At 45.8% G+C, this 20476-nt stretch overlaps 1 protein-coding gene across 1 annotated transcript in view; it reads right to left on the reverse strand.

The window, feature by feature from the left end:
• Positions 1-7916: 7916 nt before the first annotated feature.
• The window catches only part of TCF7L1 (transcription factor 7 like 1), a 159503-nt gene continuing 146943 nt past the window's right edge, over positions 7917-20476 (reverse strand). The window contains exons 5-12 of the mRNA XM_060309576.2: positions 14941-15073; positions 13901-14003; positions 13512-13595; positions 12629-12772; positions 11731-11890; positions 11537-11644; positions 10585-10660; positions 7917-9309 (exon numbers count right to left, since the gene is read on the reverse strand). Of these exons, the coding sequence (XP_060165559.1) occupies positions 8876-9309; positions 10585-10660; positions 11537-11644; positions 11731-11890; positions 12629-12772; positions 13512-13595; positions 13901-14003; positions 14941-15073 (1242 nt within the window). The 3' untranslated portion in view covers positions 7917-8875. The remainder of the gene's footprint in view (positions 9310-10584; positions 10661-11536; positions 11645-11730; positions 11891-12628; positions 12773-13511; positions 13596-13900; positions 14004-14940; positions 15074-20476) is intronic.

Below are 20476 nucleotides of genomic sequence, written 5' to 3' on the forward strand. Positions count from 1 at the left end.
CTCGCGAGATCAGCGCGCGGGCTCAGCGCTCATGCCCCACCCCTTCCTGCGTGCGTCTCCCGCAGCCATACCCGGTCGAGGGGCGGGGCTTGGGAAAAGGCCTGGGTGTGTGTGGTTAAGCTGTTTTCTCCGGGATGATACTTCTTTTTTTTGGTGTCGGCGCCGTGTTGTCCCCTGTGGAAGGTGTATCCACCTTTTTCTGGTTTCTTTGCTACGTAGCAGCCGCTACAGACCGTTACTCCCCCTTTTCTTCTTTGCCCTTATACTTATGAGACAATATAGGCAGAGCAGGAGCTCCCTGGCCCGCGGACGATCCCACGGGAGTGAAATCGCTGTGGCCCAGCGCCTCTTCGCCCCATCTTCTGCCTACATTTCTACCTTCTCCCTCTCTCGTGGTTCTTTCCCTGCCGTACACAAATGCGTGGAAATCTGGAAACGGAAACCCACCCCATCACCTTTGTAGCGGGAGCCTTTGCAACCCTGCTCCCCTCTGTCCTGACCCCACGGAAACTGCCCTCCGAGGTAGACAAAGATCTTTTCTAAAAAGTCCATTCTTTATACGTATTTGTATGGCAGATTCACTTTGCTGTACACCTGAAACTGGCACAATATTGTAAATCAATTTCAATTACACCCAATAAAAATTTAAAGAAATGAATCTTCCTTGGTGGTACAGTGGTTAAGAATCCACCTGCCAATGCAGGGGACGCGGGTTCGGGCCCTGGGCAAGGATGATCTCACATGCCGCGGAGCAACTAAGCCCGTGCGCCACAACTACTGAGTCTGCGCTCTAGAGCCCGTGAGCCACAACTACTGAGCCCACGTTCCGCAACTACTAAAGCCTGCTCACCTAGAGGCCATGCTCCACAATAAGAGAAGCCACCGCAGTGAGAAGCCAGTGCCCCGCAACGAAGAGTAGCCCCCACCCGCCGCAACTCGAGAAAGACCGTGCGCAGCAACGAAGACCCAACACAGCCAAAAATAAATAAATAGTAAATTAATTTATAAAAAGTAAAAAGAAAATGGTGGGGGATGAGACTGGAGCAGAGCCTCCAGCCAGATTAAGTATTAAATGATCTAGGTTGCCATTAACACAGGTTGAAATGTAATCCTGCCAAAAAGGATTACAGCTGCCAGGAGATATAACACTCTTCTGCAGTCTGAGTACAATATTTGGGTTATGTGGCATGCAGTTCTAGTCAGGTGAATTTCTGAAGAATTTTAAGGACTAGTATATGATGTAAATATAGTTTTCAGGAAAAAGTACTTTGTTTTGCTATTTTAAAACCTTTTAGTCCAGTGGTTAGGACTCTGTGCTTTCACTACCGTGGCTGGGGTTCGATCCCTGGTTGGGGAACTAAGATTCCACAAGCCAAGGGGCGCGGCCAAAACTAAAACTAATAAAATTAAAATAAATAAAAATAATCTTTAAAAAACCCTTTAATATGCTTCTCAATGTTTCTCTGTTGTAAGAAAATCTCTCACACACACCCTCATTACTAAGGAGAGAATAAGAATCAGAGAGAAGTGAGAAATCTTTTACAAATTAGTTCAGAACTGTGACTCTGGCTTAAGGAAGTGAACTGGTAAATGAATGTTTCTAAAATTCTCTCCACCTCCCCTAAATAAATACTTGACTAGCATTAAAGGATTTGGCTTAGGACAAATGGTTACTAGACTTATTGTGATGTATTTTGTAATGTATGCAAATGTCAAATCACTATGTAGTATACCTGAAACTAACAATATTGTCCATGAACCATATTTCAATTTTAAAAAAAGGATATTGGCTTGGTGCACTCGTGTGCGTGTTTGTGTGCGCTTGTGTCTGTGCATGTAGGTAGGGGAATGGCAAATTATTAAGCCTGATCTTGTGTCCATATTATTAGCCAGGAGAGAAAATAAGGGTCCAAATCATGCAGAGTTTGTGGGCTATGTCCAGGGTTTTATATTTTATCTTAACATGAACGAGAATCCATTACAGCTGTTTAAGTAGGGAAAAGATAGAGTAGGGAATTATTTATTTATTTATTTTGGCTGCGTTGGGTCTTTGTTGCTGTGGGCTTTCTCTAGTTGTAGCGAGCAGGGGCTACTCTTCGTCGCGGTGTGCGGGCTTCTCATTGCAGTGGCTTCTCTTGTTGTGGAGCATGGGCTCTTGGCGCGCGGGCTTCAGTAGCTGTGGCATGCGGGCTCAGTAGTTGTGGCAGGTGGGCCCTAGAGCACGTGGGTTTCAGTAGCTGTGGCTCGTGGGCTCTAGAGCACAGGCTCAGTAGTTGTGGCGCAGGGGCTTAGTTGCTTTGCGGCATGTGGGATACTCCCAGACCAGGGCTCAAACCCATGTCCCCTGCATTGGCAGGCGGATTCTTAACCACTGTGCCACCAGGGAAGTCCCCAGAGTTGGGAATTTTTGAAGATTAGTCTGGTCTTAGGGTGAAGAATCTACTCTTGGGGTGGTGGGGAGAGAAGAGTGGATTTAGAAGTTAATCAGGTAGGAGGCTGTTGCAATAGTCCTAGTAGGACTAGCATAGGGACAGTGAGAATGGAGGGAAGTGGTTGGACTCAAGATAAATTTGGGAGGTAATACCAACAGACTGGATATAGGCTATAGGCCTGGCTTATGTGAGGCACAAATCTACTGTGGCACCTATTTCAGGTGTGTGGTTTTTCTCCAGGAAGTGCTTCTACCTAGAATAGGAGTAGAGAAGGCAGATTTTAGCGCTAACTCCTAACTCACACCAATTTTGGTTTAAGGGAATGGTAGGGTGCAACTTGAATAAATCTTAAATTTCCTTGTACTTCTTCGTGATAAAAATACTCAACAAATTTGGAAAAGAAGGGAACTTCCTCAACCTGAAGGGGGCATGTACAGAAACCTCACAACTAACATTATAGTTAATGGTAAAAGACTAGATGCTTTCCTCCTGAGATAAGGAACTATGTCTGCTCCCACCACTTCTACTCAACTTCTTACTGTAAGTAGCCAAGACAATTCAGCAAGAAAACAAAATAAGAAGCATCCAGATTGAAAAGGAAGAAGTAAAACTATCTCTGTTTTCAGATAACATGATCTTGTATAAAGATAATCCTGAGGATTTTCTAAAAATTTATTAGGACGAGTTCAGCAAGGATGTAAGATGTGAGATCAATATATAAAAATCAATTATATTTCTATACACTTGCAACAGACAATCTAAAAATGAAATTAAGAAAAATTCCGTTTACAGTAGTATCAAAAATAATAAAATAAAATTTAAGAATAAATTTAACAAAAGAAATGCAAAACGTACACTCTGAAACAATAAAGTATTATTTAAAAAAAACTAAAGAAGCCCTAAATAAATGGAAATACATCCCATATTCATGGATTGGAAGACATAATTGTTAGAATGTCTATGCTCCTCAAATTGATCTACCAACACAATCCCTATAAAAATCCCAGGTGGTATCTTTGCAGAAATTGACAAGCTGATACTAAAATTTATACGAAAATGAAAGAGACCCAGAATAGCCAATACAGGTTTGAAAAAGTCGAACAAAATCAGACGACTCTCATTTCCCAATTTTAAAACTTATTACAAAATTACAGTAATTAGGACAGTGTGGTACAGGCATAAAGATATATGGATGAATGGAATAGAATTGAGGGTCAGGAAATAAACCTATATATTTATGGTCAGTTGATTTTTGACAAGGGTGCTGACTGTTCAACGGGGGAAAGATTAGTCTTTTCAACAAATGGTGCTGGGATAACTGGCTAATAAACATATGAATGGTTGTTCAACATCATTAGTATTAGTTGGGTAAATGCAAATCAAAATCACAGTGAGACACACTCCACACCTACTAGGATGGCTATGATAAAAAAACAGAAAATAGGAAAATGCATCAGGGAAGTGCAAATCAAAACCACAATGAGATATGACCTCACACCTGCCATAATGGCTATCATCAAAAAACACACGAATAACAAATGTTGGTGAGGCTGTGGAGGAAAGGGAACCCTTGTACACTGTTGGTAGGAACGTAAATCTGTGCAGCCACTGTGGAAAACAGTATGGAGGCTTCTCAAAAAACTAAAAATAGGGCTTCCCTGGTGGCGCAGTGGTTGAGAGTCCGCCTGCCGATGCAAGGGACACAGGTTCGTGCCCCGGTCCGGGAAGATCCCACATGCTGCAGAGCGGCTGGGCCCGTGAGCCATGGCCGTTGAGCCTGCACGTCCGGAGCCTGTGCTCCGCAACGGGAGAGGCCACAACAGTGAGAGGCCCACATACCGCAAAAAAAAACCCAAAAAACTAAAAATAGAACTACCATATTGACCCAGCAATTCCATTCCCGGCTATATATCTGAAAAAAACCATAAATGCTAATTCAAAAAGACACATGCACCCCAATGTTCATAGCAGCATTATTTACAATCGCCAAGATATGAAAGCAACCTGAATGCCCATCAACAGATGAGTGGGTAAAGAAGATGTGGTGTATATATACGGTGGGAAACTACTCAGACATAAAAAAACCCACAAAATTTTGTCTTTTGCAGCAACGTGGATGGACTTGGAGGGCATTATGCTAAGTGAAATAAGTCAGACAGATAAAGACAAATACTGAATGACATCACTTATATGTGGAATCTAAAAAATACAACAAACTAGTGAATATAACAAAAAAAGCAGACTCACAGATATAGAGAACAAACTAGTGGTTACCAGTGGGAGAGTGGGTGGTACAAACTACTGGGTGTAAGATAGGCTAAAAGATATAATGTACAACATGGGGAATATAGCCAGTATTTTGTAATAACTGTAAATAGAGTGTAACCTTTAAAAACTGTATTAAAAAAAAGAAAATAATATGTTGGTGAGGATGTGGAGAAATTGGAGCCCTCAAACATTGCTGATTGGAATGTAAAATGTTGCAGCTGCTATGAAAAAGAGTTTGGCAAATTCCTCAAAATGTTAAACATAGAATTACCAATATGACTCAGCAATCCCACTTCTACATATAAATCCCGAAGAATTGAAAACAGGGACTCAAACGTTTTATATATATATATATATATATATATATTTTTTTTTTTTTTCTGTACGCGGGCCTCTCACTGTTGTGGCCTCTCCCGTTGCAGAGCACAGGCTCCGGACGCGCAGGCTCAGCGGCCATGGCTCACAGGCCCAGCCGCTCCGCGGCATGTGGGATCTTCCCGGACCGGGACACGAACCCGCGTCCCCTGCATCGGCAGGCGGACTCTCAACCACTGCGCCACCAGGGAAGCCCCAAACGTTATATTTGTATGTGAAAGTTCACAGCAACATTATTCACAATAGCCAAAGTGTGGAAACAACCCATGTGTTCATCAATAGATGAATAAACAAAATGTAGTTTATACATACAATGGACTATTATTGAGCCATAAAAAGGAATGAAGTTCTGATATCAACACAAGCTACAATATGGATGAACCTTGAAAACATTATGCTAAGTGAAATAAGCCAGACATGAAGGGACAAGTACTGTATTCTACTTATATGAGGTACCTAAAATAGGCACACTTATAAAGCTATAAAGTAGATTGCAGGTTCTTAAAGTCTGGGGGGAGGGAGGAATGGGGAGTTAATATTTAATAGGTTTGGAGTTTCTGTTTGGGATGATGAAATGGTTCTGGAAGTTGTTAGTGGTTACGGTTGCACAACATTGTGAATGTACTTAATGCCACTAGATTGTCCACTTATATATATATTATATTATATATATAATATATATATTTTATATTTTTTATATTTACCACAATTTAAAAAGCTGTATGTCTGAGTAGGGTAAAAAAATCTGGCAAGTACTCAAAAAAAGGTAAAGGAAGACAAGGCTTAAAGAAAATGAAATCCTAGGGACTTCCCTGGTGGCGCAGTGGTTGAGAGTCCGCCTGCCGATGCATGGGACACGGGTTCGTGCCCCGGTCCGGGAAGATACCACATGCCGCGGAGCGGCTGGGCCCGTGAGCCATGGCCGCTGAACCTGCGCGTCCGGGGCAAAAAATGAAATTCTGATACAACATGAATGCACCTTGAAAACATGCTAAGTTAAATAAGCCAGGCACAAAAGGACAAATGTCTTATGATTCCATTTATATGGAATATTTAGAATAGGCAAATTCATTGAAAGAGAAAGTAGATTAGAGGTTACTAGGAGCTGAAGGGAGGGGAATGAGGGAGTTATTGCTTAATGGTTATAGAGACTCTGGGGTGATGAAACGTTTTGGAAACAGTGGTGATGGTTGCACAACACTGTGAAGGTAATTAAAGCCACTGAATTGTACACCTAAAAATGGTTAAAGTGGTGAATTTTGTTATTTATCTATTTTACCATCATAAAAAATTAAAAAAAGGGAATGATGTGTCGATACAGGTTACAACATGGATGAATCTTGAGAATACTCTGTTGAAAGAAGTCAGTGAGAAAGGACCACATAGTGTATGATTCCATTTAAACGAAATGTCCAGAACAGACAAAGCCAGAGATAAAAAGTAGATTCATGGACGTAGAAAATGGACTTGAGGACACGGGGAGGGGGAAGGGTAAGCTGGGACGAAGTGAGAGAGTAGCACTGACATATATACACTACCAAAATAGATAGCTAGTGGGAAGCAGCTGCATAGCACAGGGAGATCAGCTGGGTGCTTTGTGACCACCTAGAGGGGTGGGATAGGGAGGGTGGGAGGGTGGAGACGCCAGAGGGAAGAGATATGGGGATATATGTATATGTATAGCTGATTCACTTTGTTTTACAGCAGAAACTAACACAACATTGTAAAGCAATTACACTCCAATAAAGATGTTTAAAAAAAAAAGCTTCATGGTTGTTTAGCGCTGGAGGTGGGGATGGGGGTGTGAGAAGGAGGAAGTGGAGGGTAAGTTCTAAAGGGTACGGGGATTCTTTTTTTTTTTTTTGCGGTACGCGGGCCTCTCACTGCAGTGGCTCTCCCGCCGCAGAGCATAGGCTTCGGACGCGCAGGCTCAGCGGGCCATGGGCCACGGGCGCAGCCGCTCCGCGGCATGTGGGATCTTCCTGGACCGGGGCACAAACCCGCGTCCCCTGCATCGGCAGGCGGACTCTCAACCACTGCGCCACCAGGGAAGCCCCGGGATTCTTTTTGAAGTAATGAAAATGTTCTGAAGTCCAGTGTGATGATGGGTACACAACTTTGAACACAGTCAAAACCATTGTACACTTCATGTGTTGTGCTTTTTTTTTTTTGTCTGCACTGGGTCTTCGTTGCTGCACGCAGGCTTTCTCTAGCTGCGGTGAGCCGGGGGCTGCTCTTTGTTGTGGTGCGCACGCTTCTCACTGCAGTGGCTTCTCTTGTTGTGGAGCACGGTCTCTAGCAGCGCGGGCTTCAGTAGTTGTGGCACGCGCGCTCAGTAGTTGTGGCGCATGGGCTTAGTTGCTCCGCAACATATGGGATCTTCCTGGACCAGGGACTGAACCCGCGTCCCCTGCCTTAGCAGGCGGATTCTTAACCACTGCACCACCAGGGGAGTCCCAAATTGTACACTTTAAATGGGTGAATTGTATGTTATGTGAATTATACCTCAATAACACCATAACAACAAAAAAAATTTATTGCAGTGCTAGATACATGCAAAGCAATCCAAGGATACCTCTCCTATCTTGGCAATTACAAGAAGACAAACGAAAATAAAAAGATTCATCCCTTTGTATCTCAGTTATCTATACTGAGCGGTCTGTGTACATTCGAGGCTGGAAACTGGGTTGAATTTTTCTAGTCGTGTCAGGCATGATTTATATCCTCTTCCAATAAGCAGCATTCCTCCTTTGCATGTCTGCAAAAATCTCACACAGGGCTTGGTGTGAAGAAGGGGGCTTGATTCAAGAAAAGGACTAAAATACTCAGAAAAGGTCTTGCAACTGCAATTTTATTTTCTTTTGTGAAAATAAACAACTGGGAGTTTAAATTGCTCCAAAAAACCCCATAAAAATGAAAAGAAATACACACAGAAGAAGCATGTGAGGTGATGGGGGAGGGAGGAGGGTCTTCAGAGCTTTGGCAGATTGCGCTAGCACGGACCTGGGTGACGGGAGCCAGACCTCGGAGCCAGGTCCTGTCTGCCACTCTGGGGCTGTGAGGGGACATCTCGACTGGTAAGGGGGTGGTACACAGGCTTCTTCACTGAGGAAGTGGCAGGCACCTTGAATCCCTTTAAATGCGGGGAAGAACCACTGCAGAAGACCTCTTCCCCCACCAAAAGCTGGAGACTGGGGCATTAGGGCCACTGAGGGAAAAGGGATGCTGGTGGAGACAAACGAGGCCGAGGTGTCTTCTCACATGGTGACAGCCTTACACTGGGCAGAGGACGAAGGTGAAGGCAAGAACCCACGGAGCTGAGCAAAGGAGAAAAATGTGGGCCAGGTAAAAGGGAATGTCCAGGAATGGGATGTAGATGAAGAGGCTGCGGGCTAGAAATGGCAGCAATGGCCAACATGCAGGCTGGGTGGGGGAAGCTGGGATGCTGGGGGGTGATGGGAAGAGGCAGGAGGGCAGAGAGTCCAGGAGGTAGAGACAGAGGTGCCTTCTGCCCAGGTCCATCCACCGCTGCACATACAGGAAGAATAACACACTACTTTTCAGTTCTTGTTTTTTTAAAGATTTTTGTTTTGTTTTGTTTTGTTTTTTAAAAAAGCCTTAAGATCAGCTACTGGTTACATCTACAAAATGTAAAGTGCTGCTGTTACCAGTCACTTTACAGAACAGTCCAGAGTGGTCAAATATTGACCAATAAAGTTTCCTTTTTTTTTTCTTCTTCTTCTTCTGCATCATTACTACTCGATGAGTCACGTGACAGCCTGCATAGGTCAGTGGGCAGCTTAGTGGGCAGACTTGGTGACCAAGGAAAGAGGCTGGGCCTGGAGCACGGGGAGGGCCTGGTGGGCATGGAGAGTGGCTGGGAAGGAAGGGGGGGACGTCAGCAGAGCTGTGGGCACGGACCCCAGGGGGAGGGGCCGGGACAGGACGGGGGGCTGGCTGCCCATCTGGCCAGAGGAGGTGGCGGCAGCCTTCGCTGACAGGAAGGTAGCCGAGTGGAGAGCCAGCTGGGCCCGGGTCTCTGGCTTGGTGGTGAGGGAGAGGGGCTGGGCTTGCTCTGAGTGGGTGGCGGCCGGGGCAGCTGGGGAGGCCAAGGCCGTGGAGGGTGTGGCCGGCGAGTCCAGCATGCTGCCGTGGGAGGAGGCAGGACTGTCACAGGGCTTCTCAGGGGGCAGGTACTGGACACATGGCTTCTTGCTTTTGGAGGCCAGAGCACCTAGGGGAAATAAAAAAACCACACGGAAGAGTTAGCAGCTAGGAGCGCGGTGGGAGGCGGAGGTTGCCGAGGAAGCCCAGCTGCACACATCAACTCCGGAAACAAGAATGCGTACAGGGAGGGAAGTGAGAACCTGAAGTGATGGCTGTGGCTTTCAAGACACCTAGAGCACAGACAAGGGGCAATGCCCAAACGCCAATGACTCATTCAGAACCTGCCTGGAAGGAAAGTAGCTCAGCCTATCACATCTTCATCTTCCTGCTGAAATCTCATCATTCTGGGGATGGATCTCCACTCAATTTGCTTTAAGATCTTTGGTTTATGGTGCTGTCAGAGATAGTACAGCACCTGCTAAGCAACGTGGTATACAGTGGATTTTGCATCATATACATAGTTAACTTACATGGACTCCTATGGAGATGAATATGCAAATTATACAGATATTAGAAAGGTAGGAAAGGAGATGAAAAGAAAAGCAAGGTGATAAAGAGCACTTTAGGGGACTTCCCTGGCAGTCCAGGGGTCAGGACTTGGCGCTTTCACTGCTGTGGCCCTGGGTTTGATCCCTGGTCAGGGAACTAAGATCCCACAAGCTGGGTGGTGCAGCTCCCCCCCCCCCCCCCGCCTAAAAAAAGCACTACAGATGGAACTAAACAAGTTCTGCACTTGTCCTGGAGTGAGCATGAGATGGGAGGCTTGACTGAAATACTGGTCACCGTGTGAGCATCTCTCTGCTGGGTGTGATTCTGCTGTAAAAAGATACAGTACATATTTGTGGCACAAAGGGGGCACCCCCAATCCAAGTGAACAATTATTTCTGTTATTCGACCAAACAAACATTGGAAGAAAACCTGATTCTATTGGATTCACGGATAGGTGATATGTCCATCCCTAATGGGCTGCCTTCCTAAGGGAATTTCAAGGATCATTTCAGGGACATTCAGTTTTTACCTTATGCATTGATTTTAGAACCTAACCCTCAAATAAGACACAACTCAACTGAATTGGAAAGAGCCTTCCAAGTGACAAAGTGCCGGACCATTTAACAAGCAGAGTGACTGGAAAAATCCCTTCACTTCTTCGAGCCTCTTAACAGATCATCTCCAAAAAGGGGATAATAATAACAGCCCCCTGAGTGTACATAAGGCCTTGAACATAGCAGCTATCATACGGCATTGTCACCGTGTCCGTCAGAGTCCCGGGTACAAAGTACCGGCGGGTGTAGCTGGGACAGGGAAAAGGAAGTAAAGATGCAGGGCCCTCCTGTCCACTCACCGTCTGCCTCCTGGACTTGCTGCTGGGACTGGGTCTGGGACAGCTGCTTTTCTCGCTTCCTCTTCTTTTTCTTACCCTGAAAGATACAGTCAAAGGAAGAGGTAACCAGGCACAGAATAACCGGCTTTTCTGGGGGACTCCCAGCTATGAAGCGGGGAGACAGGATACTTCCTGCACTGGGCACCCAGATCACACTCCCCGCAGCAGCCTCACCAGGTGGCACAGTGAGCCTTCCTGGAACACTGCTTCCCTCCCCCACTGGATCCCTTCCCTCCAGCTCCGGTGGCCTGGCTTTCTCGGAAGGCCTCATTCTTTTCCTGCCCTTCAGGCTGATTTTTCCATTTCTCTTCCTAGAACCGTGTAAGGTTCCTGATCTTTTCTGAGGGGTCCCAGGTCTCACTGAAAATCTAATGCAGCTGGGAATTCCCCAGCTGTCCAGTGGTTAGGACTCTGTGCTTTCACTGCCGAGGGCGTGGGTTCAATTGGGGAAAAAAACCCAAATAAACCCCAAAAAACTTTTTTTGTGCCTTTTGGCACCAAAAAAGCAAGCAACAACATACATACAAAAACCTTCCCAGTTTCAGGGAGTCATCAGAAACGCAGGCAGCGGCTTACGCATTGGTCTCTGAGCCCCAGGCTGGCGACCCTTGGCTAGAGACACTGACCACAGAGCTAGCACACAGCTCACACTGCACCCTGAATTCTGGAATTAAAGGCTGAGTCCATTTCCAATGGACAGGCACAAATTTGATTCTGTCTCCAGGATACCAAACCATGGCCTTGTTGCCCTCCTGAGAACTAAAACGTCTTCCTTATTTCTAGAGAAATACAGACTTCTCCCTGGCCTCCCTGGAAGCTGACTCCGTTGACAGGGTCCTCTATCAATGGAGTCAGCTTCCTTTGCCCCTCTTCCTCTCGCAGAGGCTGCTCCTGGTGTCTGATGGGCACGTACGTAGTTGTCTCGGGCTGACCAGGTTGGGTAGAGCTGAGAGTGAAGCTGCCGCTCCTTCCGGGCCAGTTCATAGTACTTGGCCTGTTCTTCTCGGGACAGGTTGTGCCACTGCGGGAGAGAGGACCAGCGACGACAGAGCGGTGAGCGCGGGGGACGCTGAGCCGCACAGCCTAGAGCCCAAGGGCAGGCCTTACCTTTCTCCCCAGGATCTGGTTAATGGCTGCACTTTCCTTCAGGGTGCACTCGGCCACCACCTTGGCCCTCATCTCCTTCATATATAACATGAAGGCATTAAGAGGCTTCTTCACGTGGGGTTTCTTTTCTTCCTCTTTTTTCACTGTGACGGGTGATTTCCTGGGAAGTCATAAGGCTGTAGGTTAGCTGGTATCAGCTGTCATCTCTCTAGGAGGCTAAGGGCTGTCTGCCTCTGGGGAGGGGAGATGCTGTTGCTTGGACGATAATGTAAGTTGCCCGGGGTTGCTTTCAGAGCCTGAGCACCTAGCTCCTAGCCTCTGACAGACCTCCGGCCATATTCCAGGAAAGGACAACTTCCTGACAATGGAACAGAGGGTGGTGGTGAGAGCTGGGACGCACTGGCCGCAGGTGAGAAAGAGGAGGGGGCAGGGCACTTTAGGCAGAAACGGAGAGAGGAGGTCTCCTCGGCTATGAGGCACCGACCGACTTTGGCTTTCCTGCTGTCTTTATGGCACAGTGGACAAAGCACAGGCCTTGGTGCTGGGTGCAGCTCTGCCACCGGTCAGCCATGTGACCTTGAGAATATTCTCCTTTCTGGGGCCTTACAATTTTCGAGTGTATGGGGGGCGGGGTGGAAGGGGGAGAAGGAAGCTAAAAGCTCTCTCAGGTTCTCTTTCAGCCTCAAAGTCCTGGTTGTAAAACCTTCCTTAATGGGAGAAGAGATGCACGGTGTCTCTGAGAGGATGGGAACTCCAGGGGTCAAAGGGAACAGTTCCCAAGGGAGAGGGTGTAGTTGAGGAAGCTGCCGGGCTGCCAGCTGTATGTCCCCAAGAAAGCAACCAATGGTACTCGCTGCTCAGAGACTGGCCACCCCCCCTCAGGCTGCCTGTTACTCACGCGATCACGGCCGGGCTCAGGCTGGGGGGCGTTGGTTCCTGCTTGACGATGGGGGAGACGATAGCGGGGTGGGGGATCCCTGAGGTGGGCAGACCAGGATGGGCCGGAGCCACCATGTGAGGGGAGAACCGACTGGAAACCAGGCTATGTACCAGATGGAAACAAAGACAACAGAGGGATTCAGGCAGAACGCTTGTCACCCACAGAGGATGTGGCGGGCCCCCAGTCTTGATGGCGGAGGTGTGTAAACACCTCTGCTGGGGCAGTGTTGGAGCAACGGAAGGCCATGAACTGACCTCGACAGAACCGGTTTGGGAAACACCCAACAAACCTCCCTTCCCCCACAATCATGCAGGTTTCCTATATCTGGTGCTGAAAGCAGGTAGGATGAAAAACACAAAAGAAGATGCAGCGGGTCTGAGGCCAGAGTACACAGGGGGGAAAGAAGGGCTCAGGCTGTGGGTTGCACTTCTTTTGTCATTGGCGGTACCACTGTCAGGTAGATCGGCTACTGAGACAGAAATCCCCTTTCGCTGTTCCCCTCTCCTGACATCATTGCAGGAACAATTAATCTCCCAGCTTCAGAGTGATGTACTCAAAATGCTTCAGTGCCACAAAGCCCAGCCCAGCCCGTGAGGGGACATGCAGGAGGGTTGAGTGTGAGGGCTTTGAAATGCTTCTCTTAGAGAGATGGGGCAAGAGTGGGCTGAGCCTATGGTCTCCATCCCCACCTTATCAGAGAGGCGGGAGGAAAGGTGAGCACCTGCCTCCTCGCTTACTGCCAAGAGAAAGCTGTGTAACGGTCAGAAATGGCAGGGATGCTGGTAGACAACCATTCCCTGCACTGCCACTTCCTGCTCACAGCTCCAGTCCCAGGACTCACCTGGACATTGAGGCATTCATGGCGAGCGCAGGGTAGGGGTGCCGGAAGCCGCCGGGAGGAAGGGAGTACATGGGCTGTCCTTGCCTATAAGGGCCAGGAGCAAGGAAATCTGGTTAGCAATTTGGCTAAAATGGGAATGTTCGGGACAGGGAAGGAGAGGTGGTTGGGAAGAAAGGATGACAAGTAAAGGCAGGAAGTAGGAAGGAAGAGTTGGGGGGACACTGCGCGGGGGAGAGCAGGGAGGTCTGAGTCCTGGGCTTTGGTGAGAGGGCTCTACGTGGGGGAAGGGGGGCGTCTGTATACAGACCACCAGGACCGGCTGGAGGTACAGAAGTTAGAACTCAGCAGAAGGAAGGAGGGAGGGTAAGAAAGGCTGTAAGTTTCCTTACTGTGGGACGAGCCAGCCGAGGGGATGGGGGATTTGCCCCACAGCTCCGGGAGACAGTGGGTAATACGGAGACAGCTCAGATGGGTGAGGGGGCCGGGGGATTCCTGCTTCCAAAGAGAGATGTGTCAGACAATTCCTTGGCCCTACATTAACACCTTAAAATAATATCAAACAGGAGGTTCCTTGCCCTATATTCCCAGGTGCCCTGGAGCTTGGAAGGCCCTTTCTTTTATTATCTCTGCCCTCTGTCACCAGTAACTTCCAGCTGCTCATACAGGAGTCGTCCAAGACACAGGCAGGAAATTTTGGACTGAGAGACCCAAGATATCGCCAGAGTCATCAGCTAGAAAAGCTGCCTCATTCATGGAAAGATAAGCTTTGGATCTCTGTTCCACATTTGTCCTCCTTATTATCTGTAACTCGTAGTAGCTGTGATGTCTCAAGAGAAGCTCCAAAAATGCTCTGACCCATGGAAACGCTATGGGAATTCTATGAAGACTCTGGCTCCCTCTGGGATGGCGTTTGGTGAGCAAGTTAAAAACAAGAAGCCAACTCAGTCTACTGCTTTATAGCTATACTTATGTCTGGCTAGACTGTTTACTTCCATATGTTCAGTCTGGGGCCTAGGTTTTGGTTTAAGGAGGCGCAGCCTGCAGCCGGCTAGACTTCAAAGTCAATGAGAAAGGAGATTTTTTTTTCCCCCTTCCAGGTCACTCCAATCTTAAAGTTTTAAGACATTCTAACGTAGAAGCAGCAGTGGCAGAGCAACGCCAAATGCCGTGGAGCCAGGCCCTGTGCATCATCTCATTTAATCTCCTTTCATCCTCACAATGACCCAGCGATGCAGAAGGGACACGTAAGGCACTGATGAGCGAACTGAAAAGGCTAAACTTAGTGGGCAGGGTTAGAGACAACTGAGAGCTGGAGACATGGTTTGAACCCAGGTCTGTCCGACTCCAGGGCTGAAATACTCCCCGAGAAGAAAAGCCCACCCCCACTGGAGCTGTGGAGCTGGGCCAGCCTGAGCAGGCCCCGACTCACCTGTCTTTGGATCGATCTCTGGGGAGAGGTGTGTGGGAGGGGAGCCAGGGGAGAAGTGGTCGTTGCTGTAGGTGATGAGGGGCGTCAACGGATGCATGTGGTGCGGGTGCTGAACAACAGGAACTTTATTAGACTGAAAGACAGAGAGAAAAAGACTAGGGACAGTTGCCAAGGAGGTGGAGAGTACGGGCAGACCTCAGCGCTACTGCAGGTTCCGTTTACTGCTTTATTTGCAGTAAAGCAAATCACACACACTTTTTTGGTTTCCCGGTGCATACATCTGTTTTTTTTTTTTAAAAGAAATTTTTTCTTTTTTTGGCTGTGCTGCACGGCATGTGGGATCTTAGTTCCCTGACCAGGGATGGAATCTGCACCCCCTACAGTGGAAGAGCAGAGTCTTAACCACTGGACCGGCAGGGAAGTCCCTCCCAGTGCGTATAAAAGTTATGTTTACACTGTACTGTAGTCTGTTAAGTGTGCAATGGCATTATGTCCAAAAAAATATGCACATACCCTAATTAAAAATACTCTGTCAAAAGGTGCTATCATCTGAGCCTTCAGTGAGTTGTAATCTTTTTGCAATAGTGACATCAAAGATCAGTGATCACAGGTCAGCGTAACAATTACAATAATAATGAATAAATTTGAAATATTGCGAGAATTACTGAAATGTGACCCAGAGACACAAAGTGAGTAAAGGCTGTTGGAAAAATGATGCCGACAGACTTGCTGGATGCAAGATTGCTATAAACCTTCAATTCATAAAAAATGTAATATCTGCGAAGCACGGTAAAGTACAATACAACAAGATATTCCTGTAAAACCTATTGTTATGTACTTGGTTGAATAGATACCAGGTATTTTCCATGCAACAACCCATTCAGCCCTCGAAGAGTACTCCTAGAAAGGGTAGCTCATAGGTTCACATCTGAGACTGGTAACAGAGCAGTGAGGGAGCTGTCACCATCAGACCTCATATAACCAGTTGTCATGTTCAGGGTTTACAGATACCACCAAGAGCACTTAAAACAGTTCTCCCTGGAGAGTCTCAAACACTCTGCTGACTTAATTATCACATTTCATTTACAATACCAGAGAGTGTAAGGAGTACATTTTACATAACTGTTAAGAAAGCAAAAACACTGGCATGTCACCAACACATCCTGCTTCAGAAACGTTAAAAAACGGAAAAACCTGTGTGTCCTGGAATTACTAAACGGAATTAATTTTTAATTGCCTTGACATAACCTGACTTAGCAATAAAGATTTTTATTATAAAAATGGCTATCGTCCTTATTATAACCTAGCAAAAAAGCTATGATTATCTTCATTTGAGGAATGAGGAAACTGAGTGGGGAAAGATTAAGTGACTTAGCCTGAGCCACGGGGCCAGTAAGTGGTAGAACTGGATTCCTATCAGCCCTTTACGGCTCTAACAAACCAGGGTGTCTTCTCTTGCACTTCCTGGCACCTCAACAGCCTAATCAAAACATCTGTCAGAGAAAGGACTGACACACATTTTTTTGGATAATAAGGTAAATGAGTTACAAGTGGAGAAGAGAGTTATTAAAAAAGAGATTCGTAAACAGGATGATGATTTGGTGGCATCTCACGGGCCAGATTTCCAAACTTCTGTCTTCCCAGTTGAATGTTTCGTTTCATAGATTCCTGAGCCCTTCAGCCTTTTACTCAGTGCCCCTTGGGTACTCATCATGCAAGCAACTATATGTACATCTCCTAGGCGCTCGTGTGCTGACAGTAATCTTGCTCCACTTTCAGCAGGCTAAGCAGAGATGAGAGGCAGAGTCCTGGAGCAAGGCCTAGAACCCAGGGGCCCAGCTCTCAACCTCACAGAAGTGAGACCAAGAATGCAGATGGTTCATAACCAAAACCACTAGGTGGCGCTGGCACACGGCTGGACCTTGCTGGTACCTCACCTTGAACAACTTCCTATCACCACCCTTAGTGGGCTCATTTGACGTTGCACAATAAATTCTAAAATTCTTTTCTTCTTACTGTTTTCACCTGTTCCCTCACTGGCTTTTGAAGAGGTCTCCACGTACATGAACATATCACACAAATAAGAGTACAAAAAAATTATTTTAAGGTCAGATTTCTAGGATCCTGATGCAACTCAATGATGCACTGAGGTTTCCCGGAAACAGCTTTGTCTAAAGGGTGATTTTTAGTATCATAAAAGGAATAGAATTATTACTAAAGTGACAGTAAATGATAAAAAGAATTACACAAAATGATCACAATTTTAAAAAAACACATAAATTCTATGATTTAAAAAAAAGACTAGAGGCAGTTCCCTGGTGGTCCAGTGGTTAGGACTCAGTGCTTCACTACCATGGGCTGGGGTTCAACCCCTGGTTGGGGAACTAAGATCTCATCCCACCAGCAGTGCAGCGCAGTGGAGGAAAAAACAAACAAACAAACAAAAAGACTAGAAGCACACCAAGTAAACAGTAAGTATATTTGAGTGGTGGGACTACAGGTGGTTTTGTTCTTCTTATTTCCCTTTCTGTATTTCCCAATTTAATTATTACCTACTTAAAACTATACTTACGAAGAACACAAATTTCCTAAGAAAGAAATACACACTATATTATAAAACATTTAGAAAACACAATCACACACACACACACAAAAGCCAAAAAAACTCCAGAATCACACTAGCCTAACCCAGTCACTATTATCATTTTGGCATATCTCCATTTATTTAGACTTCTTGTACATCTGTTTTTCATTTATATCATTTATAGCTATCTTTTTTTTAATTTAAAATTTCAGCTTTATTGAGGTATAACTGACAAATAAGATTGTTATATATTTAATGTGTACTATGTGATGATTGGATATATGTACACAGAGCCATCTTAAAATATTTAATAGTATTATGAATCCTGACTGGCCATGTGCTCTTGAGTTTGGCTTCATCAGAAACTGACAAACAGGACTAAAGGTCTGGAAGGCTCGGGTTCAGGATGGTGGAGTAGAAGGACATGTGCTCACTCCCTCTTGCGAGAGCACAGGAATCACAACTAACTGATGAACAATCATCGACAGGAAGACACTAGAACTCACCAAAAAAGATACCCCACATCCAAAGACAAAGTAGAAGCCACAATGAGACGGTAGGAGGGGCGCAATCACAGTAAAATCAAATCCCATAAGTGCTGGGTGGGTGACTCACAAACTAGAGAACATTTATACCACAGAAGTCCACCCACTGGAGTGAAGGTTCTGAGCCCCACGTCAGGCTTCCCAACCTGGGGGTCCGGCAACGGGAGGAGGAATTCCTAGAGAATCAGACTTTGAAGGCTATCGGGATTTGATTGCAGGACTTGGACAGGACTGGGGGAAACAGAGACTCCACTCTTGGAGGGGACACACAAAGTAGTGTGTGCATCGGGACCCGGGGAAGGAGCAGTGACCCCACAGGAGACTGAACCAGACCTACCTGCTAGTGTAGGAGGGTCTCCTGCAGAGGCGGGGGGTGGCTGTGGCTCACCGTGGGAACAAGGACACTGGCAGCAGAAGTTCTGGGAAGTACTCCTTCACATAAGCCCTCCTGGAGGCTGCCATTAGCCTCACCAAAGAGCCTGTAGGCTCCAGTGCTGGGTCGCCTCCGGTCAAACAACCAACAGGGAGGAAACTCAGCTCCACCCATCAGCAGACAAGCAGATTAAAGTTTCACTGAGCTCTGCCCACCAGAGCAACACCCAGTTCTACCCACCACCAGTCCCTCCCATCAGGAAACATGTACAGCCCTCTTCGATAGCCTCATCCACCAGAGGGCAGACAGCAGAAGCAAGAAGAACTACAATCCTGCAGCCTGTGGAAGAAAAACCACATTCACACAAAGATAGACAAGATGAAAAGGCAGAGAGAGGGCTATGTACCAGATGAAGGAACAAGATAAAACCCCAGAAAAACAACTAAATGAAGTGGAGATAGGCAACCTTCCAGAAAAAGAATTCAGAATAATGATAGTGAAGATGATCCAGGACCTTGGAAAAAGAATGGAGGCAAAGATAGAGAAGATGCAAGAAATGCTTAACAAAGACCTAGAAGAATTAAAGAACAAAGAAACAGAGATGAACAATATAATAAATGAAGTGAAAAATACACTAGAAGGAATCAATAGCAGAAAACCGAGGCTGAAGGACGGATAAGTGACCCGGAAGACAGAATGGTGGAATTCACTGCTGTGGAACAGAATAAAGGAAAAAGAATGAAAAGAAATGAAGACAGCCTAAGAGACCTCTGGGACAACATTAAACGCAACAACATTTGCATTATAGGGGTCCCAGAAGGAGAAGAGAGAAAGGACCTGAGAAAATATTTGAAGAGATTATAGTTGAAAACTTCCCTAACGTGGGAAAGGAAACAGCCACCCAAGTCCAGGAAGTGCAGAGAATCTCATACAGGATAAACCCAAGGAGAAACACGCTGAGACACATAGTAATCAAATTGGCAAAAATTAAGGACAAAGAAAAATTATTGAAAGCAGCAAGGGAAAAATGACAAATAACATACAAGGGAACTCCCATACGGTTAACAGCTGATTTCTCAGCAGAAACTCTACAAGCCAGAAGGGAGTGGCATGATATACTTAAAGTGATGAAAGGGAAGAATCTACAACCAACATTACTCTACCCGGCAAGGATCTCATTCAGATTTGATGGAGAAATCAAAAGCTTTACAGACAAGCAAAAGCTAAGAGAATTCAGCACCACCAAACTAGCTCTACAACAAATGCTAAAGGAACTTCTCTAAGTGGGAAACACAAGAGAAGAAAAGGACCTACGAAAACAAACCCCAAACAATTAAGAAAATGGTAACAGGAACATACATATGGATAATTACCTTAAACGTGAATGGATTAAATGCTCCAACCAAAAGACACAGACTGGCTGAATGGATACTAAAACAAGACCCATATATAAGCTGTCTACAAGAAACCCACTTCAGACCTAGGGACACATACAGACTGAAAGTGAGGGGATGGAAAAAGATATCCCAAGCTAATGGAAATCAAAAGAAAGCTGGAGTAGCAATACTCATAGCAGATAAAATAGACTTTAAAATAATGTTACAAGAGACAAGGAAGGACACTACATAATGATCAAGGGATCAATCCAAGAAGAAGATATAACAATTATAAATATATATGCACCCAACATAGGAGCACCTCAATACATAAGGCAACAGCTAACAGCTCTAAAAGAGGAAATCGACAGAAACACAGTAACAGTGGGGCACTTTAATACCTCACTTACACCAATGGACAGATCATCCAAAATGAAAATTAATAAGGAAACAGAAGCTTTAAATGACACAATAGACCAGACAGATTTAATTGATATTTATAGGACATTCCATCCCCAAACAGCAGATTACACTTTCTTCTCAAGTGCGCACAGAACATTCTCCAGGATAGATCACATCTTGGGTCACAAAACAAGCCTCAGTAAATTTAAGAAAACTGAAATCATATCAAGCATCTTTTATGACCACAATGCTATGA

The sequence above is a fragment of the Globicephala melas genome, chromosome 12 (genome assembly GCF_963455315.2).
Source record: "Globicephala melas chromosome 12, mGloMel1.2, whole genome shotgun sequence".
Lineage (NCBI taxonomy): Eukaryota > Metazoa > Chordata > Mammalia > Artiodactyla > Delphinidae > Globicephala > Globicephala melas.